We start from the raw sequence: 27,957 nt of genomic DNA, 5'->3' as shown, positions 1-27,957 counted from the left end.
GCGGAGTCTTCCAGACCTTAACTACTGTCTCAGTGGAAAAAGTTTTGCTCACCTTCCATTTGCTTCTTTTCTCTGCAAAACTGTGCCGTCTGGTTCTTGATCCATTTCTGAGTGGGAACATTTTCTCCCTCTGTCCAGAACCCTTTGTGATTCTGAAAACTTCCAGCAAATCTTCCCTTCATCTTTGCACCTCCAACTGTGCAGAATCACAGAACCGTTCCAGCACAGAATGAGCATCATGGCAGCACTGGCTCTCCAAATGAGCATCATTACCTGGTGTACGTCTGCTGCCTTTTCCCCCATATCCTCACACACTACTTCGATCCAACTAACCATCCAATGCCTTCTTGAATGCTTCAATGTTGCAGCTGTACAGGACATTGGTTAGGCCACATTAGGAATATTGTGTGCAATTCTGGTCTCCTTCCTACAGGAGGGATGTTGTGAAAGGGTTCAGAAAAGGATGTTGCCAGGGTTGGTGAGTTTGAGCTTTAGGAAGAGGCTGAATAGGCTGGAGCTGTGTTCCATGAAGCATAGGAGGCTGAGGGGTGACGTTATAGTGGCTTATAAAATCATGAGGGGCATGGATAGGATAAATAGACAAGGTCTTTAACCTGGGGTGCGGGAGTCCAGAAGTAGAAGGCATAGGTTTAGGGTGAGAGGGGAAAGGTATAAAAGAGACCTAAGGGGCAACCTGTTCACACAGAGAGTGGTACGTGTATGGAATGAGCTGCCAGAGGAAGTGATGGAGGATGGTACAATTATAGCATTTAAAAGGCACCTAGATGGGTAGATGGGTTTAGTGGGATATGGGCCAAGTGCTGGCAAATGGGACTAGATTAATTTAGGTTACCTGGTCGGCATGGATGTGTTGGACCAAAGGATCTGTTTCCATGCCGTACAACTCTATAATTGAAGCTGCCTCCACCAAACTGTTGCTGACCTGGGAACAGCTACGCTGGAGCAGTCTTTGATTTTCTGAAGAAGGGGAAAGAAACTGTACAATGCCGAGGTGAAACCACACCTGCAGGTACTGTCAGCATTTCAGTTTAGGGAGGATATTTGGTGTTGGAAAGAGGACGCAATGAGAGAACATTTCGTGAATGATACTTGAACTCCGGTGATGAAATCGTGAGGCACAATTACTCAAACCAGTCTTGAGCAGAACAGACTGAATGCACCTCAGTGCAGGAATGAGAGAGATTTTCCCTTATGTTGCTACAGCCCCGACGGCTATGGGCCAAGAGCTAGAAAATGGGATTAGTGTCGTCAGAACTTTGCTGGCCGGTGCAAACATAATGGGCCGAATGGCCTCTTTCTGTGTTGTAAACATTTGTGGGTCTGAGATGTCAAATCCACATCCTCACCAGTAGATTTAAAGGATCCTGTGGCATTATTTTGCAGAAGAGATCTCCCTGATTCCCTTCTCAATAGTCACCCCCTCCCCATTAATACCTGCAAAATTGAAACAGTGTATTTATTAGAAGAGTGTTGTTTGTGGGAGATTGCTGTGTGCAACTTGGTTCCTGCATTTCCTGCTTTAAAAGAGCAATTGAGGATCAAGACATACTTCCTTGGCTGTCAGGCACTCTGGGTCATGAGATGTGCTATAGAAATAATTTCTCTTTACGAGACACTATTTGCAATAGATATACTGCCCCCCGTATCTATCCATGTAAGGGGAAATTACTTCTCTCAAAGGGTCTGAATCTGGAATTTTCAACAGCTCTGTGGATGTTGAATAAATTTAAGGAGGAGACAGACAGATTTTTAATCAGTAACATTGGTAAAAGGTTAAGGGAGAGCAGGCAGGAAAGTGGAGTTGAGGCCAAGATGAAATCAGCCATGATCGTACTAAACAGCACAGCAGGCTCAAGGGGCTGAATGGTCTACCTCTGCTCATAATTGTTGTGTTCTTATGATCTTCAAGTAAGAAGAAAGAGGTACCTCATTGAGGTAGCACCTTCCACAAAGGTGACATCCCAAAGTCCTTTACATTCAGGATAGTTTGAACAGATTGGGTTTGTTTTCAGTAGAGTTTAGAGAATGAGGGGGTGACTTGATTAAAGAATATAAGATACTAAATGGTGACAAGGTGGATGTTGGGCTCAGTCCAGAAATAGGGGGCACTGTTTATAAATTAGATGTCTTTGCTTTTATATCAGAGATGGCGAGAGAAGATTTCTCCTAGAGGATTGTGTGAATTTGGACTCTACCTCAGAAGGTGATGGAAGTGTTGAATATTTTTGAGACAGAGGTGGATGGATTCTTAAATAAAAACAGAGAGTATTGGAGAATCTCAGCAGGTCTGGAAGCATCTGTGGAGAGAGAAAAACAGTTAATATTTTGAGTCTAATAGTTCAGAATTCCAGAAAGAGAATATTCAGCTAACTCCCAGCTCCCTACACAAAGTCTCATCTAGTGCCTTCATTGTAAACATCATTGGTCAGCACATTAATGCCTTGCTACAAATTGTACCAACCCGAGTGATGTGGTACTGACCATAGCAACATTGAAATAAAATGTTCCAAATACTGCTCAGGAACAACAATTGGCACTGAGCCACGTGAGGATATGTCAGGATATCTGATCAAAAGCTTGGCTGAAGAGGTAGAGAAGAAGAGACTTAAAGGAGAGATGGTTGAAGAGGTTGGTGGAGTGAATTCCTGGAGCTTAGGACAGAGGTGGCTGAAGGCACAGCCACAAATGGTGGAGTGATTAAAATCGGGAATGCTTAGAAGTTCTGAAAGTATGGAGAACCGTGGGGGGGCTTGGGGGGGAGGGAGGGTTTGGGCTGGATAAGATTACAGAAACTACAAAGGGGAAATGCCACAAGCAGTTTTATACCACAAAATTCATAAGTAAAAGCTGTGGAACCAAAGTATTCTGTTCCTCGGAATCTATCAAATGCCCAGTTGAGCTGGCCATTCATTTTTGGCACTCTAAGCTTCTTTTGTTACATGTTTAGGAATAGAAGCATAGACACTAGGAGCAGGAGTAGGCCATTCAGCCCTTTGAAGCCTGCTCCACCATTCAATATGATCATGGCTCAGTCAATCCCCGTTCCCGTTTTCTCCCCATACACTTTGATCCTTTTAGCCCTAGAATTATATCTAACTCCTTCTTGAAAACTATTCATGTTTTGCCCGCTGTGGCAGAGAATTCCACAGGCTCCCCAGTCTCTGGGTGAAGACATTTCTCCTCATCTCAATCCTAATTGTCCTACGCCCTATCCTTAGACAGTGATCCCCTGGATCTGGACCCTCCCCCCCACCGTCATCGGGAACACTCTTCCTGTGTTTACCCTGTCTAGTCTGGTTAGGATTTTATAGGTTTTCATGAGATTACCCCCAACTCATTCTTCTAAACTCCAGTCAATATAGCCCTAACCAATCCAGTGTCTCTTCATACCTCACCCTGCCAACCCAGGAATCAGTCAGGTAGACCTTTGCTGCATTCCCTCTGGAACAAGAGCATCCTTCTTCAAATAAGGAGACCACATCTGTACACAATACTCCAGGTATGGTCTCACCAAGGCCCTGTACAATTGCACAAAACATCCCTGCTCTTGTAGTTGAATCTTCTCATTACGAAGGCCCACATGTCATTCACCTTCAGCGACTGGTGAATGATTAGATTAGATTCCCTACAGTGTGGAAACAGGCCCTTCAGCCCAACAAGTCCACACCGGCCCTCCAAAGAGTAACCCACCCAGACCCATTCCCCTACATTTATCCCTGACTAATGCACCTAAAACTATGGGCAATTTAGCATGGCCAATTCACCTAACCTGCACATCTTTGGATTGTGGGAGGAAACCGGAGCACCCAGAGAGAACCCGCACAGACTCAGGAAGAATGTGCAAACTCCACACAGACAGTCATCCAAGGCTGAAATTGAACCTGGGACCCTGGTGCTATGAGGCAGCAGTGCTAACCACGAGTCACCGTGCCACCCCAGATGAGGGCACCCAGATCCCATTCCCCTCCCCTTTTCCATTCAGACCTTCTGCATTCTGAGTTTGCTGCCAAAGTGGACAGCCTCAGTATTTATCTACAGCACACTTCATCCTCCATTCACTCAACTTGTCCAAATCGCACTGAAGCATCCCTGCATTTGCCTCGCAACGAACTCTCCCAGCCAGTTTTGGTCTTCTGCAAGGGGAGCACATTTAACACAAAGAATTCATTAATCTTTCAGGTGCTGGTCCTCTGTGGGGAACCAACAGGAGGGACGGCAAGAACTGTCCATTGGTGAGGGATGTGAAAGAATGGGGACTATCGAACATGAATTCCTCCATGCCCTGGGATTCTGGCATGAGCAGTCAAGAGCTGATCGCGATGACTATGTCACAATAGTCTGGGACAGGATTGAAAGTGGTAAAGAGTGATGATTGCATCCTGAGAGCGACAGAGCGAGTGAGGTTGTCTTTACTAACACAAGACTGTTTCCTGATGAATCCTCTTGTTGCTGTTGATTCAGGTAAAGAGCACAATTTCAATAAATACAATGACAAAGAAAGCAGTGACCTCAACGTACCCTATGACTACACCTCAGTGATGCACTACAGTTCCACAGCTTTTAATAAAGGCACCAAACCAACAATCGTCACCAAGATTCCAGAATTCAGTAACGTGATTGGACAACGGTTAGATTTCAGCGATTATGACATTCAGAAACTCAGCCGACTCTACAACTGCAGTAAGTTCCAACGGTTTGGATAGAATTTGGCACAATCAGAATTTGCGGTCAATTAACAAAGTCAAAAGAAAATGATAAGAAGCACAAAGGCTAATATTTTAAAGGTCTGGTGACAAGCAATTGCCAACTACCCTCAACCCAGTGGATAAAATGTCATGGTGGCATGATTGTTGTGTTACTAGACTAGGAATCCAAATGTCAATTGTGGATTCACGACATGGGCAGACTTTAAATTGGGTGAATAACTTTCAAATTAGAGAGCTAGTATTGGTAATGGTGACCATGAAAACACTGGGCTGTCATTAAAACCCATCTTAGTCAATAATAACCTGGAGTGAAGGAAATCTGCCATCCTCATCTGGACCAGCCAATATGTGACTCCAGACCCATAGTAATGAGCTGAAGTCTTAATGAGGCAGCAAGATTTTCATTAGTTCATGCTATGTACCTGTTGCTGGCTAAGCCAGCGTTTATTGCACATCCCTAGTTAGCTTCAAGAGGTTAATGAGTTACCTTCTTGAATCACTGGGCTGCATCACACTGGCATTAGGAAGGGACGCTAAAGCAATGGCAACATATTTCTGTGCAAAATTGGTGAGTGGCTTGGGAGGGAACTTGCAGGGGGTGATGTTCCCATGTATCTGCTGCCCTTGTCCTTCTAGATGGTAGAAGTCATGGATTTGGAAGGTCTAGTTGAAGGAGAATTTCTACAGGATACTGTGTATATGGTACATACTGCTGCTGCTGAGCATTGGTGGTCAAGGGAATGACAGAAGGTGGTGGGTGTGATGCCAATCATGTGACCCGGTTTGGCCTCGATAATATTGAGCTTCTTGAATGTCGTTGTTGCTGCATCCAAGCAGGCAAATGGACAGATAACACCAGACTACGGACCATAAGTTCATAAGACACAGGAGAGGAAATAGCCATTCAGCCCATCGAGTCTGCTCCATCACTTACTGAGATCATGACTGATCTGATAACCACAATCTGGGCAGCACGGTGGCGCAGTGGTTAGCACTGCTGCCTCACAGCGCCAGAGACCCGGGTTCAATTCCCGCCTCAGGCGACTGACTGTGTGGAGTTTGCACGTTCTCCCCGTGTCTGCGTGGGTTTCCTCCAGGTGCTCCGGTTTCCTCCCACAGTCCAAAGATGTGCAGGTCAGGTGAATTGGCCATGCTAAATTGCCCGTAGTGTTAGGTAAGGGGTAAATGTAGTGGAATGGGTCTGGGTGGGTTGCGGGTCGGTGTGGACTTGTTGGGCCGAAGGGCCTGTTTCCACACTGTAAGTAATCTAATTTCACTTTGCTGCATTTTCCCCATATACAGTCAAGCAGCACAAAATAGACCATTCAGTCCAACTTGTTCATGCTAACAAGATTTCCCGAAAAAGCTAGTCCCATTTGCCTGCATTTGAGCAATAGCCATCTAAACATTTCCCATTTATGTACCTGTCCAAATTACTTTTAAAAGTTGTAACTGTACCTGCATCTGTCACACTTCAAACCAACAAGGCGAAAATGAGGACTGCAAATGCTGGAGATTATCTGTCCATCTTCCTTCCCACCTCTGCACCCCACCCTCCTCTCCAACTTATCACCTTCACCCCCACCTACTTCTCCCTATTGCACTCTCAGCTACCTTGGTTTTCGAGGAGCTGGGGTAGAGTGCACTTCCCACAGATGCAGTAAGCAGGGACACTAGTGGTGACCCTTACCTCCCACATTCTGCAGGAGGAACCTTCAACTGCCCTAACCTCTATTCCCACCAGTCTGAAATCCCAATGAGACTACTGAAAAACTAAAAAAAAAACTAGTCACCTGAACCAGAGAGGTACCAATATCCTGGGGCGGGGCGGGGGGGTGTGGGGAGGGGGGGGGGTGGGGGGAGCTGGTGGTGGCGGGGTGGGGGAAGAGTTTTTGCTAATGCTCTTTTAAACTAATTCAGCAAGGGGATGGGAACCAAACTTGTACTTCAAGTATATGGGAGGTTGAGAGTTGTGAACACAGAACTAAGGTTTCAAGAAATAATGGCTCATCCTGGATTTGAACCCAGGACCTCTTGCTTAGAGTCATAGAGATGTACGGCATGGAAACAGACCCTTTGGTCCAACCTGTCCATGGTGACCAGATATCCCAACCCAATCTAGTCCCACTTGCCAGCACCTGGCCAATATCCCTCCAAACCCTTCCTATTCATACACCCATTCAAATGACTCTTAAATGTTGCAATTGTACCAGCCTCCACCACATCCTCTGGCAGCTCATTCCATACACGTACCACCCTCTGTGTGAAAATGTTGCCCCTTAGGTCTCTTTTATATCTTTCCCCTCTCACCCTAAACCTATTCCCTCTAGTTCTGGACTCCCTGACCCCAGGGAAAAGACTTTGCCTATTTGCCCTATCCATGCCCCTCATAATTTTGTAAACCTCTATAAGGTCACCCCTCAGCCTCCGATGCTCCAGGGAAAACAGCCCCAGCCTGTTTAGCCTCTCCCTATAGCTCAAATCCTCCAAACCTGGCAACATCCTTGTAAATTCTTTCTTAACCCTTTCAACTTTTCACAACATCTTTCCAATAGGAAGGAGACCAGAACTGCATGCAATATTCCAACAGTGGCCGAACCAATGTCCTGTACAGCCGCAACCTGACCTCCCAACTTCTGTACTCAATACTCTGACCGATGAAGGAAAGCATACCAAAGGCCTCCTTCGCTATCCTATCTACCTGCGACTCCACTTTCAGGGAGCTATGAACCTGCACTCCAAGGTCTCTTTGTTCAGCAACACTCTTGACACAATAGAAGGTTCTAAGCAAGAAATATGCCCCTAGGCTAAGGCTGTGGGCCAAGTGCTGAGGAATGAAATTAGAATAGTTAAGTGGTGATGTTTGACCAGCACAGACATGATGGGCTGAAGGATCTTTTTGTGTGCTGTAGCGCTCTGTGACTCATTGAGACTAAGTGATTGAATTACTTGGTGCAATGAAGATCAACTCTTCTGACTCAATCTTCTGACTCAGAGTCGGGCGCTTCCAAGTGAGGTTCTCCAGCCCCAGGAAAGGCAAAATACTGCAGGTGCTGGAAATCCGAAACAAAGACAGAGAACATTGGAGGTCTGGCAGTGTCTATGGAGAGAGAAACAGAGTTAACCATTCAGGTCAGCTATGTTCTGAATAAGAGTCACACCAGACCCGAAACATTGCTCTGCTTTATCTATCTGAGCTTCTTCCTGAATTCTCTCAGTGTTTCTCCAGTTTCTCTAATTGCAGCAAGTAATTAAATCTAGTCTTAAAGTGTCATAGAGGCCTACAGCACATTACTCCATGGTTGTTTGTGGGATCGTGCTGTGCACACCATGACTACAACAGTGACCTCTCTTCAAAAATACACCATTGATGGTAAATTGCTTTGGGATGTTCTGTTGTTGATGTGAAAGGTACAAACTCAATGAAAGCAGCTGTTGTTGTAGAAAAGCATGAACTCTCACCTTTCTGTTTTTATTTTCTCTTAGCTTCCTCACTTAGTTTTTTGGATCGGTGCAGTTTTGAACTGGAAAGTATCTGTGGCATGATTCAAGGCCTAGACAACAAGGTGGCTTGGCAACGTGTTACCCAAGCTCTGCCAGGGCCTGGCCAAGACTACACCAACATGGGCGACTGTACAGGTAGAGTAACGTTCCTTTGCAAAACGCTAGGTCAGGAATCATGTTTCACAACCTAACATTTGGCAAGTGAGCGCCCATAGTGGAAATCAGCACAATTACCCCCTTACAACAGTTGGCATTAGATGGGCATTCACTCAGAGAACCCCTGAGGTCCATCTGAGAAGTGGAAATCTGAATCCTATATTCCTGAAGGGCATGGAAAGGCCATTCAGCCCATTGAAGTAGATCCTGGCTCTTTGACAGAGACAACTAATTAACCCCACCCTCTTTAATGCACCAGGGCTGTACCACTCAGGACGATATTGAATGGCGCAGAACTTTCTGCATAGGAGCAGGCCATTCAGCCCATTTGCCATTGCTGTTCCCGGAGGTTAGAGGGCTGACTAAACTCCTGATTGGGGTGGACAGCATTCCCAGCTGGGAGTGTAAAGTTTGATGATCCAAAGCACAAAAATAGGGTTGAGAAACCTATCAGCCATGATTGAATGGCAGAGCAAACTGGATGGGCTGAATGGCCTAATTTCTGCTCCTATGTTTTATAGTCATGGGATCTGGGATTTTGCTGTGTTACACTGCGTTTGCAAATAATTCCATCTGCAGCATCTCAGCCCCAACCAAATAAAGGAGGAGAGTTAAAGTCTCCGATCAGTGGAGGAAATTGGGCCATTCCATTCCCAACTCCCACTTCCCATTTCCGCCCATTGGAGGGGTACTGTTACACGTCCCCGTGCTGCCATGACGACGTTCAGGATCTAGTTTAGACATTCCCTGAACACAAAGGCTATGACAGAAAAAGTGGGGTCTTGACTTTCCTCTCGGATTGGGGACCACACAAAAAGAATGGCCCTTCCACTGCCCCTCTGGATTCCACTAAAAGGAAGACAGGCTGATTGACAGACCATTTCCGCAGCCCTAACCTCCTTTACAGGTCTTTGGTAAACACAATTCAATAAATATTTGGAAGATATGGTGTTGGCAAATATAACCTTAAATTAATATTGTCGTACAAAATAGAGTCACAATAGAACAGGAGGCCATTCAGCCCCATTACTCCCTGCTGGATCTCTATAGAGCAATTTAGTCAGTTCTATTTCCCCATTCTATCTCTGTAATACTGCAATTTATTTCCCTCAAGTGCCTATCTGATTTTCTTTTAGAATTATTTATTGTGTTATGACACGGGTAAACCCTCTTGTTTAATTTAACCAGAAACACTTTTAATTTAATCAACCACTAGTCACCACAAATTGCCTCATCTACATTTATTTAACGATCGAGGACACTAAGTGTTTAAATCTGCTGGGATTTTTCATACCCAAATCTATTCAAATCTGTCTAAACCAGCTCAAATCAGGGACCCGAGCCCCCAAACTGTTTCAACATGGTTAATTTAACCAGCAACCCAGAAAAGATTTATCCCATGCAGTAATCTATAAATTCGAGTGGCCAAGAACTATTTAAAGTAAAAAAACAACTATTTCTTAAAGTATAACAGGGAATAATTAACAATCACTATTTACAATTGCTTTCTCTAACCTATCTTTTAGCTTCCCTTCTATAATACTAGTTCAATAAAACTCCCATTTAAAACTTACAAAACAACACTTGTTATCTCAAACCCAGGCAACTGTAGGTTCTTATCTTTGGATCTTCCTATGTCTTCTTTTCTCCTTGTTAGGAATTTCTGCATTACAGATTACTGATTGAAAAGGGACTTTTAAGAGAATTTTTTTTCAAGCAATGTGTACATGCTCGGATGTAGCAGATCTCCTCTCAACAGTTCAATTTTCCCCAGTCTTATACTCCAGAGCACTTAACTATGCCACTGACTATTGAGATTGTCAATATATTCAATTCAAACTTGATTGGAGTTTATATGTTTCTGGTATAATTTAAACTGATTGACTGAATTCAAATTTGTTTTAGTCTCCAAGCAACAAACTAATCGAGTGCTTCGACCCAGTGTTACATTGTTACCATTTTTGAGTACACTTGGTGCTGGGTCTGGTAGTTCTGCTGCTTTTAACTCTCTTAAAGGTATACCCACATCTTCATAACAATTTTCTCCACTTGACCACCTCACTCTCTTCAAACCTCCCATCCAAACCTTCCCTCTTTGGCGCACATTTAATTCCAGGTCTTTACCATTTGCTATGAAAAACAAAGCTTTCCCTTTTGCTCTCATCAGTCTGTCCATGTCTGTCAAATCTCCCCTCAATCTCTTGACTCCATGGTGAACAATCCTATTCGATCATTAAAATTCCTCATAGAATTGCTTATAAAAATGGTTCCAGCGCACTCTCTCAAGAAATCTCCAAGGGAGATAGTGGTGAAATTGTTAGGTTACTGGACTAGTATAGATTTAGATCCCACCACGCTGGTTCAATCAATTCCTGAAACTGAGACTTATTCTTTTTTAGAAATAACCTCAGTGGTGACCAGGGTAACTATCAACCCTTGCAAAAACAAATTATCTTGCTCATTGATGCCCTGTCAGAGAGGGAAATCTGCCATCCTTACCCTGTCTGGCCTACATGTGACTCCAGACCCACAGCGATGTTTCTGAAACCTTCTGAAATGGTCCTAGCAAGTCATTCAATTCTAGGAGTAAGTAGGAATGGATAATAAATACTGGTCTCAACAACACTATGAAAAAAAAAATAACACCTCTCTATATCCCAAAGTATGGTTCTAGTATTGAATACAATGTCTTTTACTTCTCCCTTAATATGGTGTGTAGTTGTAACATTACTGGTCTAGTAATCCAGATCCCTCCAGGTTAATGTTCTGAGGACAAGGGTTCAAATCTCAGTGGTGAAATTTGAATTCAATAAATAAAATCTAGCTTAATGATGTCCATATAATTCCTGTCAATTGTTGCTAAAAACCCATCTGGTTCACTAATGCCTTTTAGGGAAAGAAATCTGCTATCCTTACCCGGTCTGGACTACTGTGAGCCACAGCAGTGTGATTGACTGCCCTCTGGGTAACAAATAGTGGCTCAGTGGTTAGCACTGCTGCCTCACAGCAGCAGGGACCTGGGTTCAATTCCAGTCTTGTGTGACTGTCTGTGTGGAGTTTGTATATTCTCCCCATGTCTGTGTGGGTTTCCTCCCACAATCCAAGAATATGCAGGTTAGGTGAATTGACTATGCTAAATTGGCTGTAGTGTTCAGGGATGTGTAGGTTAGATGCATTAGTCAGGGGGAATGGGTCTGTGTGGGTTATTCTTTGGAGGGTTGGTGTGGAGTTAGTGGGCCAAATGGTCTGTTTCCAGACTGTTGGGACGAATCTATGAATAACATCACCCACATCCCAGGAACAAGTTTTAAAAAAACACTAGCATAACTGCCCAGCTTTCTTACATAATATTCTGTTAACTAAAATAGTGGCAGCTTTGTTCATTAAACATTTCAATCCTCTTTTTTGACAGGTATCGGGTACTTCATGCATTTTAGCACCAATCAAGTTGGTGAGAGGGCACTACTGGAATCTCGAATCTATTACCCAAAACGGGACTTTCAGTGTTTGCAGTTTTACTCCTATAACAGTGGAAGTGAGATGGATGAGCTGAACATCTGGGTTAGGGTTTACGATGAAGCAAACCCCAATGGGACTTTAACAAAAGTCACTGCAGTAAAAGGTGGGTCACTGAAAGACAAAGAATGAGCTTCTCTTCATTTATGAATGTGCAGTCTGGCAGGGTGATATAACTCTGACAGGATTACAAGTTAAAAAAACACAGATAATACTGAAAACAACAAATTCTGAAGATCACCAGCGGCTCATGCAGCATCCGCAGAGAGACAGCAAACGAGCATTTCGAGTCTAGATGACTCTTCATCAGAGTAAGACACAATACCACCTCAATCTCAAATAACATTCAGAGCTCTGGACAACAGAAGTTCTTTATGCCACAGAGGACAGCACCCTTACTGGGAAATCATCAGATTATGGGTCTAAAACCCACTCCAATACTTGACTGTGTTATGGACCAGAGCAAAACCCCTCAAAATATTTTAAGAAGGTAGACGAGACCCTAAATCTTTCTTAGTGTAAAGGCAAATGTGCAACGTCTGTTCCAGCTGCAACTACTCGACAATAAGCAAAACACAATTTATTTAATCACTGTAGTTAAAATGCAACCAAACAAAAGGTGTTTCGAATAACGTAGCACTATTGAAAACTTAACAGAATAATAGGTATTACTGATTAAATGTTCCAATATAGTAACATCCCATAAACACACCCCTTGGCATAAAAGGCAAATTCCGGCACAGATTCTCACACGCTGTTCTCCAACCCAGGAGGAAAAAGCAACAAGAGAAATTTCAGAGAGAGTAGCAGTCAGGAAACATTCACTCAAGCTTCCAACTCTGTTGAGACCCCAACAGCTTCTGCTTAAACATAAAAACCCAGAAATCCTGATCTCTGAGAGCTAGGCACACCATTCAGGCTGTTTAACAAAAAGAAAGCCCAAGGCCTCCCAATCTATTGACTCTAGTGGTTCTGGTAGACTGCTCATGCCCTCTGCCTTACACCCTCTCATCAAAAAGAAACAGGTCAAAATAACATATTAAAGTCACAGTCTCATCATAACTGTAATAATCAAATGATGCCCTAGTGTGATATTTAGACAGGAAGGTTCTGTCTGTCAGCTGAGATATTTAACTGAAGCCCTTACTTGTGATTTGTGGGATTATTTTGAGAAAGAACAGAGGAGATTTTCCTGGTGTTCTGGCTAATATTTATTCTTCAACCATCATCGCAAAACAGGTTATCTGATCACAAACATATTTCAGTTTGTTTGAACTTGCGATGCACAAATTGGCTGCTGAATTCCCTATAACACAGCGGTAACAACACTAGAAAAGTAATTCGTTGGATGTATGAGACTTTGGGGGCGTGCTATAGTATTGAAAAGTATAACAGAAATGAAAGTCTTTCTTTTCCTCAAATTCCAGACTCTAATCAATGAAATGAAATCTTGAGTCTTGCTGAGAAAGGATACATTTGATTGAAGCTTTTTGTGTCAATTCAAGGGAAAAGTGGTGGGCATTGACCACCTAGAAACAGACACTCGAATTATGGCCAAGAGTGTAGTGCTGGCAAAGCACAGCAGGTCAGGCAGCATCCGAGATGCAGGAGAATCAACGTTTCGGGCACTTCCTGATGAAGGGTTTATGCCCGAAACGTCGATTCTCCTGCTCCTCGGATGCTGCCTGAACTGCTGCGCTTTTCCAGCACCACACTCTCCACTCTGATCTCCAGCATCTGCAGTCCTCACTTTCTCCCACTGGAATTATTGGATTATGATATGTTTGCTTGAATGTGCACCTCTGTAAACACATGTTGATAAAAGGGGTTAAAGATTGACTCCGGTTCTATCTTTCACTAGTTTATTTTCCACAATTTAACATGTGACCTTGGAAGGAGAGCGGTGTCAAGTTATTAGAACGATACTTGTACTCCAAAGGTTAAGCTATGAAGAGACAGGAAACAAATTGGTGTTGTGTTCCTTACTTAGATAGTTCAGAGGCAATTAAATCAAGGCCTTCAGGATACTGAGTGGAGTTGAAAGGGTAATTGAGAGAAACTATTCCTTGTTGGTGGCTATAGGGCTGAGAATAAAACTAAAAATTAGAGACTGACCTTTTCGAACAGAAAATAGAAAATATTTCTTTATGAAGGGAGCAATAGAAATTTGGAACCCTCTTCCACAAATAGCAAATGATGACAAGTCAGCTGTTAATTTTATCAATGGATATTTGCCTGAGCCAAAATATTTAGGCATGTGGACAAAAGCAGGTACAGACCTTGGGTATGGATCAGTCTTGAATTCATTAAGTTGTGGCATAAGTTTGAGGCAGGAAGTATAATTAATTAGTTGCAAATAAAATTAGGGGGCACTGATGACAGATTCAAATATCATGCTTTATAGTTCTCCAGGTGGCTATGGGGAAGGAGCAAGGGAAAATTTGGAGGCATTCCAGAAATACTTTTAAACAAATAGGGATCAAATTCAGGAGTGTGATAGAATACTCCCCACTTGCCTGGATGGGGGCAGCTCCAAAACACTCAAGAAGCTCAATACCATCCAGGACAAAGCAGCTGCTTGATTGGTACCGCATCAACAAACATTCACTCCCTCCACCAATGACACTCAGAGTATACCATCTCCAAGATGCACTGCAGCAACTCACCAAGGCTCCCTAAACAGTACTTTCCAAACTCACAACCACTTCCATCTAGAAGGTCCAGGGCAGCAGATACATGGGAGGACCATTCCCTGCAAGCTCCCCTCCAAGCCACTCACCATCCTGACTTGGAAATATATCCCCATTCCTTCACTGACATTGTTAGGAATTCCCTCCCTAACAGCACTGGGGGTATCCCTACGTCCCAATGAATTCTGTACTTTAGGCAGGTGACACGTGACTAAATTCTCGAGGGTAATTAGGGACGGGCAATAAACACTGGCCTAATCAGCAATGCCCCCATCCTATGGAGGAATTAAAACAAGATTTTATGTGGCATAGGGATTGACAATAACACACTGTTTAACATGCACAATCCTTGTAGAATAGCAACATAGTGACAATGCAGGAAAAACTCAGCGGTCTGTGGAGAGAAAGCAGAATTAACGCTTTGCGTTCATCAACCTTACTTCAGAGTCAATGATAATGGGTCTGTTGGCTAATCACAGCAATCATTCTCTATCCATTAGTTTGTATCAAGTCTAGGAATAATGAGTTGTTTCGTCATCAGCAGAGATTTTACCAGTGCGCATTCCAATAATATTCTCTGTCAGCCTGGACCTCCTAAAATCAAAGCACCCAGAAATTCAAAGTGGCCCCGCGATTATAGGAAAATATCTCTGAAATCTGCTTTGGTTCCTCTAACAGGCACAGATCTGAATTATTGGCAGCTTCACCACATTAGCCTCACCATGTCCAAGAAATTCCGTGTTGTGTTTGAAGGAGTGAAAGGAGCAGGCAGTTCCACGGCAGGAATCTCCATCGATGACGTTAACCTCTCGGAAATGCAATGCCCCACCCACGTTTGGCATATCAAAAACTTTACCCACCTTTTAGATACGAGTCCCCCGGGGACGGTTGGCAAGATTTACAGTCCGAGATTCTACTCGAGAGAGGGATATGGATTTCAGATCGGCCTGTATGTGAATGGAACAAGCAGTCGCCCCTCCTACCTTGCTATTTATTTCCACTTGGTCAGCGGACCTGATGATGACAAATTGCAGTGGCCATGCCCATGGAAGCAGTGCACCATGTTGTTAATGGATCAACATCCCGATATTAGACGGCGCATGAACCATCAAAGAAGTGTCACCACGGACCCTGAGGAAGGTCAGGTAACATCCTCATTGGTCTTTCTGCATTCATTTCCGATTTTGGCTGTTCACGTTAATTGTGGTATGACTTTGCTTTGTAGTTGACCAATCATCCTACGTTTGGGACAGACCTGACAAAGTAGGAGTCTTGGTAACAGATACTGATGGCACCAAATACTATCGGGGACCTGGACGTGGAACCAGTGCATTCTTATCCCATGAGAGATTGAAAAGCAGAGAGTTTATCAAGGGAGATGATACCTATTTCCTTTTGACCATGGAAGGTATGATTGTATTTTCTAGCTCTTTTTTCATCTTATGGTTCAAGAACAGCCAGATGGTCGAAGCGGGTTTAAAATTTTGCTGAAAAGACAGTCATGCTGCCTAAGCCTCTCATCTTGTGCTCTTCAAAAATTCAAAAGTTCAAACCATTAAAACCACTTACACAGTACAGAAAGGTTCTGATTGGCTGGCAAGTCACCCCGGTTTTGACTGGGGCGTTGCCAGAGAGGAAGCAGAATGGAACAAGAGACTCCTCATCCTCCAGGGTAATTCAGCGCCAAACCTTTTCCTCTTCTTTGTGGAGAATAGGTCACTCTGTGTGAGTGTGTGTCACATTTAGAAAGGGTAAATGAGCCATTTTATGGGATCAGCTGCTTTTCTTAAATGGTTTCCTTGTGTTATTGTTAGCGCACTTGGGATTGTTCGGCAACTGTTGCCCATTTTCTAATAGTAGGTGTTTTGCCATGGGTTTTTGAAACATGAACCTCATGTGTGTAAAACCCAAACTAAAACAGCCCCAGTCAGATTTGGTTCTGTGTTTAGACAGCACTTGTTGGATAACGCTAAGCGTACTAATACTGACACTAAGAGCAAATTTAAGATCCTCGGCCAAACACATAACATTGCTCTTTTATGTTCACTGGAAACATCATATTTCCATATGTGTACTCTGCAAACAAAAGGAAACGTTATGAAGTTTCCCAGGAGATTGGTCATCTATACTTCCATAACCATTCACCAACCACAGGCAATCAGAGTTAATTTGACAACCAGTCTGCAATGTGAGTCAAGAACATCAAAGTAAGTAAAGACTTGATGAGATTACTTACAGTGCAGAAACAGGCCCTTCAGCCAAATGAGTCCACACTGACCTGCAACCCATCCAGATCCATTGCCCTACACCCAACACTACAGGCAATTTTAGCATGGCCAATTCACCTAACCTGCACATTTTTGGATGGTGGGAGGAAACTGGAGCACCTAAAGGAAACCCATGCAGACACGGGGAGAATGTGCAAACTCCACACAGAGAGTTGCCTGAGGCAGGAGTTGAACCCAGGTCTTCTAGCACTATGAGGCAGCAGTGCTAACCACCGTGCCACTGTGCCACCCATTAAGAAATGCTTCTAGTGTCAGACTATCAAATCATTTAAATCAGACAGGGCAGCATCTATCTAATTTAATCCATGTATAACTAATATCACCAGGGTCTAACTAATATGACTGGGTCTAACCCATATCACCAGGGTCTTAAGAACTTTGCTCTACAAAGAAGTACATACAATCAAACGCAGCACAGATGTAGGCCATTTGGCCCAACTGATTGATGCCAATTTTATGCTCCACATGAGCCTCGAACCCCACTCTCCTTTATCCCACCCAATCAGCATAACCCTTGATTTCCCCATTCCCTTCCGTCTTTAACCAGTTTTCTGGCCAATGCAGTTTTTTTACCTCGTCTACTCCTCTGCTGATAGGTTCCATATTTTCACCGCTCTCAGGTGGAATTTTCTCCAGAATTCCTACCTGTTCGGTGAGGTCTGTCACAATGGAAATATCTTCTTTATGCCAACCCTATTAAATCGCTATTGAAGGCTTCTGTTAAGTCAGCTGTCAGCCTTCCCTTTCCAAGAGAAAACAGTTCTGGCTTCATCAATGTTTCCTGATTGTTGTAACCATCAGGGCAAAAGTGAGGACTGCAGGTGCTGGCGATCAGAGACAAGATTAGAGTGGTGCTGGAAAAGCACAGCAGGTCAGGCAGCATCCGAGGAACAGGAAAATCGATGTTTCAGGTAGGAGCCCTTCATCAGGAATGAATGAAGGGCTGATGAAGCGCTCCTGCCCGAAACATCGATTTTCCTGCTCCTCGGATGCTGCCTGACCTGCTGTGCTTTTCCAGCACCACTCTAATCTTGTTTCTGTTTTAACCATCAGTTCGAGTGTCTTCCTTGTACATTCTTGCGTGCGTCTATTGGAGTACTATTATATCTTTTTTTCCACTTATGGAATATGGGCATCACAGGGCAGCATCCTCATCCCTCGTTACCCCTTGAGAAGGTGGTGGTGAGCTGCCTTCTTGAACCGCTGTAAGTCGATGTATTGTACGTCTAATGCTGTTAGGGAGGGAGTTACAGGATTTTGACCCAGTGCATTGAGGAAACGATTATATATTTCCAAGTCAGGATGGAGAGGGGAACTTGTAGGAGGTGGTCATCCCATGCATCTGCTGCTGCCCCCTGCTTTCAGTTGGAAAGATACTGAGGGTTTGGAAGGTATTACTGGAGGAGCCTTGGTGAATTTCAATAGTGCATCTTGCAGATGGCATTATAATAATTGGTGAGGTGCAGACCAAAACAGTAGCTGATAGAGGTGTATAAGGTTATAAGGAGGAGTGTAAATAGAAAGTGGCTGATTCTATTTCTTAAGAAAATAAGGACATGTAAACATCCCTGTAATGTCTGTAATTCCCAGTTTAGTAAATGACGATACGCGTCCCTACCTTTGAATAAATTCACATAACTAATTAAACCTGTAAACCATTTTTGACTAAGTCAACACTTAGGTTAATGACTATCATCTTGTAGGACATAGTAATAAAGTCATTCTTGGTAAGGCAGGAGGATGAACAGTACCACACACTGAGGTTTAATGGTTGAAATAATCTGCACATGTTGTTATGATCCCATTTGATGGTACAGTTGGCCAAGTCTGATCCCAAAATGAAAGCTGACTTGATAGATCATGTGTACGTTTTGGTGCAGTGGTCAAGTGTTTTTCTTTTGACTGAAACATATTCTCATGAGAATGCTCTTAAACAGATATATGTTCATGACACAAAAGGCAAAAGAAACGATGTAGTTATCGGAGATAGCTCAGAAAGTTCTTAACACAAGCATCACAACCCCATCCAATCCCAGAGAGATTATCTTCCAACTTCAACTCTTTGTCTTCCTTCTCAAGAGACTGTGAAGATGCTTTTTCCACAATTCTCAGCTCTAACCTTTCTCAGTTAGCACTGTTGCCTCACATCGCCAGGGACCTGGGTTCAATTCCAGCCTCGGGCAACTGTCTGTGCACATTCTCCCCGTGTCTGCGTGGGTTTCCTCCGGGTGCTCCGGTTTCCTCCCACAGTCCAAAGATGTGTAGGTCAGGTGAATTGGCCATGCTAAATTGCCCATAGTATTAGGTGTATTAGACAGAGGTAAAATGGGTCCAGGTGGGTTACTGTTTGGAGAGTCAGTGTGGACTTGCTGGGCCGAAGGGCCTGTTTCAATACTGTGGGAATCTAATCTATTCTAATCTAACTTGAAAACTTAATAAGCTCTCCCAGATCTGAAAGCCCTTACGTAAGAAAACATTGCTGCTGAGGTGATTAGTTCCTCCGACACTGATCTTTTCAGAAAGAAAATACTGTTCTTTCCTGAGCTCTTCTGAACTGAATTCAGAAAATCGATTTTACTGCTTTGAAGTCAAAACCAAATTGCCTTAATGTGTTTACTCTGTCTGTCATAAATCCAACAATATAAAACTTTATCCATTCACACTACCGGAGCCTGCCACACAGTTTACTCAAATAATTTGGTTTTTTTTATCAAAAATGTATCTGTTTCAGAATGACTTTCTGACCCTTTCAAAAAGAAATCACAGAACTGACCAAAGTGCCTCTGATCCTATCTTAAAACTCTGATGTGGTCTTCTCTACATCAGGGAGACCAAACTTAAACTCAAGGAAAGCTTCACTGAGCATCTCAGATGGGCCTTCAGGGGCCGACTGGACCTCACAGTCACCACCCATTTTAATTCCTCTTTCCAACATGACCATCCTCAGCCTCCTCCATTGCCACAGTGAATCAGACCGCATATTGGAGGCACAACACCTCACCTTCTGCCTGGGTATCCTACAGCCTGGAGAACTCAACATTGAGTTCTCCAATTTCAAATAACCTCCCTTCCCATCCTCTGACTCTCTTCCCGGTCCGTCCCCCTCCTTTCCACCCGTCTGATTGGCTTCTCCTTCCAGCTACCAACTGGATTCATTCCTCCCATCAACCAACAAGGCCATACCCTCTACCCGACTTCACCTAACCCCATTTCACCACCCTGCGCCCCCCCCCAACCCCCTTTACCTGCAGCTCCCCCACACCCAGCCCCAGTCTTGAAGGGTTACACTCGAAACGTTGACTTCTCTGCCTCCTGATGCTGCCTGGCCTGCTGTGTTGCTTGTTAACCTTGGATTCTAGCAGCTGCAGTTTGTTTGCCTCTTTATTAAAACATAACTTCCAAAACAAAATGACCATTTCTTAGGCAAAGGCACCATAGTCTTACCCACTAGTTTGGTGGTGGTTTAAGCTGAGGGTCACCACGCCTCAGGTGAAGTGAGAGATTAAGAAGGAGAGTCCTTCATGGTCACCTCAGCTGGTATGGGAATGGAACCCACACTGTGGTATCATTCTGTTTCATGGAACCCATGCTGTTTCGCAAACCAGCCATCCAGCCAACTGAGCTAGCTCTGTTGGATCAGATATGAGGGCTGCACATAATTCACCTCCTGAAACTTTGTATTGGATTTTGTGATCCCCTGGTGATGGATTTGCAGCTGGTGAGCTTATAAAATGCCCACGGATGCTCAGTCCACTTCCTATTGTAATTTTACCAATGGGGATGGGGATGACCCCAACAGCTGCCAACTTGTGGACAAATGGACATTTCTAGGTCAAGAGCACGACCTCGTCTTGCTGATACTGGGAGCTTACTGTTGTATAAGACAGTGACTACCTGAAAGGCCTGCCCATCAGAACAGAAAGCAATGTTCTAGGGAAGTGCTAACCATTGCTATACCCATCCTGAGTTTGTTACAAAGCTGTGAGAGAGTATTATTGATTTGGAGATACCGGTGTTGGACTGGGGTGTACAAAGTTAAAACTCACACAACACCAGGTTATAGTCCAACAGGTTTAATTGGAAGCACACTAGCTTTTGGAGCGACCGTCGCTCCAAAAGCTAGTGTGCTTCCAATTAAACCTGTTGGACTATAACCTGGTGTTGTGTGATTTTTAACTGAGAGTATTTTATCTGCAATAATCACACGGTTCAGAGATGTGATTGCACACCTCTGGAGCTGAGGGGGTGGTGGGGTAAACTTGAGTCTGAGAGATAGGGACATTGCCACAAGACTGGGACAGCACGGTGGCTCAGTAGTTAGCACTGCTGCCTCACAGCACTAGGGTCCCAGGTTCGATTCCAGCCTCGGTTGACTGTCTGTGTGGAGTTTGCACATTCTCCCTGTGTCTGCGTGGGTTTGCTCTGGTTTCCTCCTAGTCCAAAGATGTGTAGGCTAAAAAATTGCCCATTATATTAGACAGAGGGAAATGGGACTGGGTGGGTTACTCTTCAGAGGGTCGGTGTGGACTGGTTAGGCCGAAGGCCCTGCTTCCACACTGTGGAGAATCTAATCGAACCCCATCTTTTCCGCAGTTAGAATGTGAACGCACTCATAGGTACACAAGGGACCATCATGAGATCTCAGATGGAATGTAACTGCTTGGAAGACCTAGGGCATAAACCTAGTCACTGTTGTCAGGATTGAGCCTTTCTACGACAGGGAATCCTTCCTCCACAATATCAGTTGTTGGAATCAATGCTAACGAGAAGGAAGGATTTTAATGGCGAATCTATCCTTCCTCCTACGGTGTTACAGTTGGATGCTTAGGACAATATTCAGGAACAATGGGAGACAGACCCATGCCAAGGACATTGCAATTACAATTAGAATCCCTATAGTGTGGAAACAGGCCCTTTGTTTCCCCACCAACCCTCTGAGCAGTAACCTACCCAGACCCATTTCCTTACCCTAAATTTACCCCTGACTAACGCACGTAACCTACACATCCCTGAACACTATGAGCAATTTTGCACGGCCAACCTGCACATCTTTGTGGCTGTGGGAGGAAACCAGAGCACCCAGAGGAAACCCACGCAGACACGGGAAGAATGTGCAAACTCCACACAGTCGCCCAAGGCTGGAATCAAAGCCAGGTCCCTGCTGATGTGAGGCAGTAGTGCTAACCACTGAGCCACCATGCCACCAGCTTTAGCTGTTATGGAACTGGGCTGCTCCTCCTTCATGGGCTCCCTGGTACCAATCTCTGTAAAATATTGCTGCCATCCTGGGTTATCCCCATCCTTCTACCCTTCTGGCTTGTCATAGAGCCATACATCAGTGGAATAGGACCTTCAGCCCATCATGTCTATACCAACCCCAAACCACACTAACCCCATTTACCTGCACTGGGCCTGTAGCCTACAGTGCTCTGGCATCCTAGACACTCATCTTGATGCTTCTCAAATGTTGCGAGAGTAACTGTCTCCACCCCATCGAGCAGCACACTCCATATTCCTGCTACCGTCTGGGTGAAAACATTCACTCTCAGATCCCCTCCAACCCACTTACTCCTCGTCTGTGAAACGTCAGCCCATGGGGGAGAGATTCTCATGATCTATACCTCTCATAACTCTATACACCCTCAATCAGATCCCCCCCTCATCCCCAGCACACCCTCCCACTCCACTTGCTCCCCATGCCCTCCAGCTGTGAAAAAAGGGGTGTTGCTGGTCAGTGATCCACCCCTGCCCCATTCCCGCAAAGCCACACCAACCTTTACGTATTGGAAACAGGCTTCAGTCCCAGCAAAGACCACCCCCTCTTGGTGGACGTGCTGGGGCAGGAAGGCTGCTGGTCACTCAGTTGGCAGGCAGCTTTTGGAATTAATGCCCGGACAGTGGGAAGTGTCCTGTGGGTCAGGCTGGCCAGGTACTGGGAGGGTGCAGTCCTCATGGTTGCCATTTTTCTCTCATTCCCCCTCCCCTTCACTCTCCCTCTGTCACCCACTGGACTTTCCCTGTTTATTGTTCCTCTATTGGGGGGAGGTTTGCTAGTGCTCTTTGGGAGAGTTTAAACTAACTCTGCAGGGGCATGGGAACCTGGACTGTGGCTTTAGGGTACAGGACCTGACGTGTAGGGAGGTTAAGAACAAGGCATCGACCTCGAAGGAGGGTGCCTGTAAACAGGAAGGTGGCTTGAACTGTGTATACATCAATGCCAGAAGTATAAGAAATAAGGTAGGTGAACTTGCAGCGTGTGTTGGTAGCTGGGACTTCGATGTTGTGGCCATTACAGAGACGTGGGTAGAATAGGGACAGGAATGGCTATTGCAGGTTCCAGGGTTTAAATGTTTTAGTAGGGTCAGAGGTGGGGGTAAAAGAGGGGGAGGTGTGGCATTGCTTGTCAAGGATAGTATTACAGCGGTGGAAAGGACGATGGAGGAAGACTTGCCATCTGAGGTAGTTTGGGCTGAGGTTAGAAATAGGAAAGGTGAGGTCACCCTGTTAGGAGTTTTCTACAGGCCTCCTAACTTCCCAGATATTGACAGGGAAAGCTATAGCTCGAGTTCGTTAGATGGGTCGGTGTTTGTCCAATGTGTGCAGGAGGGTTTCCTGACACAATATGTAGACAGGCCAACAAGAGGTGAGGCCATACTGGATTTGGTTCTAGGTAATGAACCAGGCCAGGTGTTAGACTTGGAGGTAGGTGAGCACTTCGGGGACAGTGACCACAACTCGGTGACTTTTACTCTAGTGATGGAGAGGGATAAGTGTGCACTGCAGGGCAAGAGTTATAGCTGGGGGCAGGGAAATTATGATGCGGTGAGGCATGATTTAGGATGCATGGATTGGAAAAATAGGCTTCAAGGGAAGGACACAAATAATATGTGGAGATTGTTCAAGGAACAGCTATTGGGTGTCCTTGATAAGTATGTACCAGTCAGGCAGGAGGAAAGGGTCTTGTGAGGGAGCCGTGGTTTAATAAGGAATTGGAATCCCTTGTAAAAGGGAAGAGGGCAGCCTATGTAAAGATGAGGCATGAGGGTTCAGTTGGGGCGATTGAGAGTTATAAGGTAGCCAGGAAGGATCTAAAGGGAGAGCTCAGAGCAGCGAGAAGGGGACATGAAAAGTCCTTGGTTGGTAGGATTAGGGAAAACCCTAAGGCTTTCTATAGGTATGTCAGGAATAAAAGGATGACTAGGGTAGGTATCGGTCCAGTCAAGGATAGTAGTGGGAAGTTGTGCGTGGAGGCGGAGGAGATTGGAGAGACACTAAGTCAATACTTTTCGTCAGTATTCACTCAGGAACAGGACATTGTTGCTGATGTGAATATTGAGTCACAAGTGATTAGAATGGATGGCTTTGAGGTATGTAGGGAAGAGGTCCGGGGAATACTGGAAAGGGTGAAAATAGATAAGTCCCCTGGGCCTGATGGCATTTATCCTAGGATCCTCTGGGAAGCTAGGGAGGAGATAGTGGAGCCATTGGCCTTGATTTTTATGTCGTCATTGTCTACAGGAATAGTGCCAGGAGACTGGAGGATAGCGAATGTGGTCCCCTTGTTCAAGAAGGGGAATAGGGACAGCCCTAGTAACTATAGGCCAGTGAGTCTCACTTCTGTTGTGGGTAAAGTCTTAGAGAGAATTGTAAGGGATAGGATTTATGAACATCTGGATAGGAATAATGTGATCATGGATAGTCAGCATGGTTTTGTGAAGGGCAGGTCGTGCCTCACAAACCTTATTGAGTTCTTTGAGAAGGTGACCAAGGAAGTGGACAAGGGTAAAGCAGTAGATGTGGTGTATATGGATTTTAGCAAGGCGTTTGATAAGGTACCCCATGGTAGGCTACTGCAAAAATTATGGAGGTATGGCATTGAGGGTGCATTAGAGGTTTGGATTAGGAATTGGCTGGCTGGAAGGAGACAGAGGGTAGTAGTTGATGGTAAAGGTTCATCTTGGAGTGCAGTTACTAGCAGTGTTCCGCAAGGATCTGTTTTGGGACCGTTGCTGTTTGTCATTTTTATAAATGACCTGGAGGAGGGGCTTGAAGGCTGGGTGAGCAAGTTTGAGGATGACACAAAAGTCCGTGGAGTGGTGGACAGCAAAGAAGGATGTGGCAGGTTACAGCAGGATATAGATAAGTTGCAGAGCTGGGCAGAAAGGTGGCAAATGGAGTTCAATGTAGCTAAGTGTGAAGTCATTCACTTTGGTAGGAGTAACAAGAAGATGGAGTACTGGGCTAATGGTCGGATATTTGGTAGTGTGGATGAGCAGAGGGATCTTGGTGTCCATGTACACAGATCTCTGAAAGTTGCCACTCAGATAAATAGTGCTGTGAAGAAGGCATATGGTGTACTGGGCTTTATTGGTAGAGGAATTGAGTTCCGGAGTCCTGAGGTCATGTTGCAGTTGTATAAGACTCTGGTGCGGCCTTATCTGGAGTATTGTGTGCAGTTTTGGTCGCCATACTATAGGAAGGATGTGGAGGCACTGGAACGAGTGCAGAGGAGGTTTACCAGGATGTTGCCTGGTATGGTAGGAAGATCGTATGAGGAAAGGCTGAGGCACTTGGGGCTGTTCTCATTGGAGAAAAGAAGGTTTAGGGGAGATTTGATAGAGGTGTATAAGATGATTAGGGGTTTAAATAGGGTTGACAGTGAGAACCTTTTTCCGCGTATGGAGTCAGCTGTTACTAGGGGACACAGCTTTAAATTAAGGGGTGGTAGGTATAGGACAGATGTTAGGGGTAGATTCTTTACTCAGCGGGTTGTGAGTTCATGGAATGCCCTGCCAGTAGCAGTGGTGGACTCTCCCTCTTTATGGTCATTCAAGCAGGCATTGGATAAGCATATGGAGGTTATTGGGCTAGTGTAGGTTAGGTAAGCTTTGGTCGGTTCAACATCGAGGGCCGAAGGGCCTGTACTGTGCTGTATTTTTCTATGTTCTATGTTCTATTTCCAGTCCCCGGAAACCGTGGGTGTTTTGCTTCTTGTTTGTGTTTTCGACACGGATCGTTGTGTTGAGAGTTGACTTATCTTGTCTTCTGATCTATTAGATGTATCCCATCTTGTTAGCCCCCAGCCAACACCATCAGTACCCACAACCACAGTGACAACTGTTCCCGCGGTCACGACCACTCAGCCAGAGACCAATGCTCCAGATTTGTGCACTGATTTTAAATGTGAAAACGATGGTATCTGCACCGTGTCTGATGGAAAACCCATTTGCAGGTAACACCTTCTCTGTTATTGTTTCACCATGAGATGGATTACAGTAACCTCCTCATTTGTAATGAACAAAGGAGAATATTTATTCTGATAGCATCCTGCATCTGCGCATGGCAGCCAATGATGCGCTTCTGAAGCTCAGTCGCTATGGCAATGTAGGAATCGAAGCAGCCAATCAGTGTACAGCAAGTGTCTACAGGCAGCAATGCGATTATGACTGGATCTTGTACCTCTATCTTCGGTGGCCAAGATACTAGGGGGACACGGTGGCACGGTGGCACAGTGGTTAGCACTGCTGCCTCACAGCGCCAGAGACCCGGGTTCAATTCCCGCCTCAGGCGACTGACTGTGTGGAGTTTGCACGTTCTCCCCGTGTCTGCGTGGGTTTCCTCCAGGTACTCCGGTTTCCTCCCACAATCCAAAGATGTGCGGGTCAGATGAATTGGCCATGCTAAATTGCCCGAGTAAGGGGTAAATGTACGGGTGGGTTACACTTTGGCGGGTCAGTGTGGACTTGTTGGGCCGAAGGGCCTGTTTCCACACTGTAATGTAATGTAATCTAACTTGGGGTGGCACAGTAGTTCAGAGGTTAGCACTGCTGCCTCACGGCGCCAAGTCCCATGTTGGATTCCAGCTTTGGGCGATTGTCTGTGTGGAGTTTGCACATTCCCCTTGTGTCTCTGCAGGTTTTCTCACAATCCAAAGATTTGTAGGTTAGGGTGAATTGACCACGCTAAATTGCTCATAGTGTTTAGGGATGTGTAGGTTAGGTGCATTAGTCAGGAGTAAATGTAGAGTATTAGGAGGGTTGGGTGCGGACTTGTTGGGCTGAAGGGCCTGATTCTATCCTGAAAGAGAGGCCTTGGTTTAATGCCTTAGGCGAAGGGCAATGTCTGTCTTGGGAACTGGATTTTCCCAATACCCCATGGGGGGAGGGATAGAAGGCGTTCTGGGCTGGCAGAGGAAGGGGTGAGTGTGAATGTGTTATATATTGTCAACATATCCCTTCCGCTGAAGATGATTCCCCTCTCTACCCAAGAGGCAGGATAGAAAGAGGATTAACCAATCACTGCAAAGATATTTGCACTACTACTGTCTTACCAGGCCATAGGGCTGCTCTCTCTTTAGGAAGAGAGTGACCATTAATGGTTTAACCTGAGGGTCACCATGCCCCAAGCGAGGGGAGAGGTTGTGAAGGACAGGCCTTCATGATAACCTCAGCTGGTGATGGGAATTGAACCCCTACTATTGGCAACCACCCAGCCAACTGAGCTAAGACCCAACTGTAGAATTTTGCAGCAGCAACAAAAAACTGCCACCCAGAGACTGCCATTTTCTTAGGTACTGACTGGGTTGGGGTGGGGAGGGGGAGGGGGAGGGGGGTGGTGGTGGTGGGGGGGGGGGGGGGGGCGGTGGGGATGGTGGTGGTGGTATAAAAGTCAGGGCTTCCACATTGCAAGGAAGGGCCGTGCTCGTGAAAGACGCAGCAGGATCCAACAGACAGCTTTCCTCTCCAACTCCCATTTGCTGACTGGCCCATTTGCCTCATGGTGGTTTTATGGGTCAGTGAGGCTGCTTTTTGTGAGGGTTGGGGGCCTTGGAGTTTCCCAGCATGCCTCAGCAGTGTGACTGGGCCTGAGAGGGGATCCAGAGACTGGGATGTCACTGACCAAGGCCCCGGGTCTCAACTACACCCCCACCCTCCCCTTTCTCCACACACAACTGAACGTTACTGTTTAGGAAAACCCCAGATGGGTTAAGTTGATGAGTACACTGCGCTAGGCATCATCCAAAACAAAAGAAGCTCTTTTCTATCTCCCTCGTGATCTGTTACGGAGCCACTGGTT

General features: G+C 45.1%; 1 protein-coding gene across 1 annotated transcript in view; it reads left to right on the top strand.

Moving 5' to 3' along the window:
- mep1ba (meprin A subunit beta a) overlaps positions 1-27,957 on the top strand; it is a 56,313-nt gene that overhangs the window by 19,316 nt on the left and 9,040 nt on the right. The window contains exons 7-14 of the mRNA XM_060824069.1: positions 4,201-4,379; positions 4,483-4,701; positions 8,214-8,366; positions 11,800-12,009; positions 15,272-15,733; positions 15,819-16,001; positions 25,939-25,976; positions 26,025-26,113. Of these exons, the coding sequence (XP_060680052.1) occupies positions 4,201-4,379; positions 4,483-4,701; positions 8,214-8,366; positions 11,800-12,009; positions 15,272-15,733; positions 15,819-16,001; positions 25,939-25,976; positions 26,025-26,113 (1,533 nt within the window). The remainder of the gene's footprint in view (positions 1-4,200; positions 4,380-4,482; positions 4,702-8,213; positions 8,367-11,799; positions 12,010-15,271; positions 15,734-15,818; positions 16,002-25,938; positions 25,977-26,024; positions 26,114-27,957) is intronic.

Source organism: Hemiscyllium ocellatum, chromosome 4 (assembly GCF_020745735.1).
Source record: "Hemiscyllium ocellatum isolate sHemOce1 chromosome 4, sHemOce1.pat.X.cur, whole genome shotgun sequence".
NCBI classification, from domain to species: Eukaryota; Metazoa; Chordata; class Chondrichthyes; order Orectolobiformes; family Hemiscylliidae; genus Hemiscyllium; species Hemiscyllium ocellatum.
Note: the sequence above shows the minus strand (reverse complement) of the source record. Positions and strands in the feature narration are given on the sequence as shown.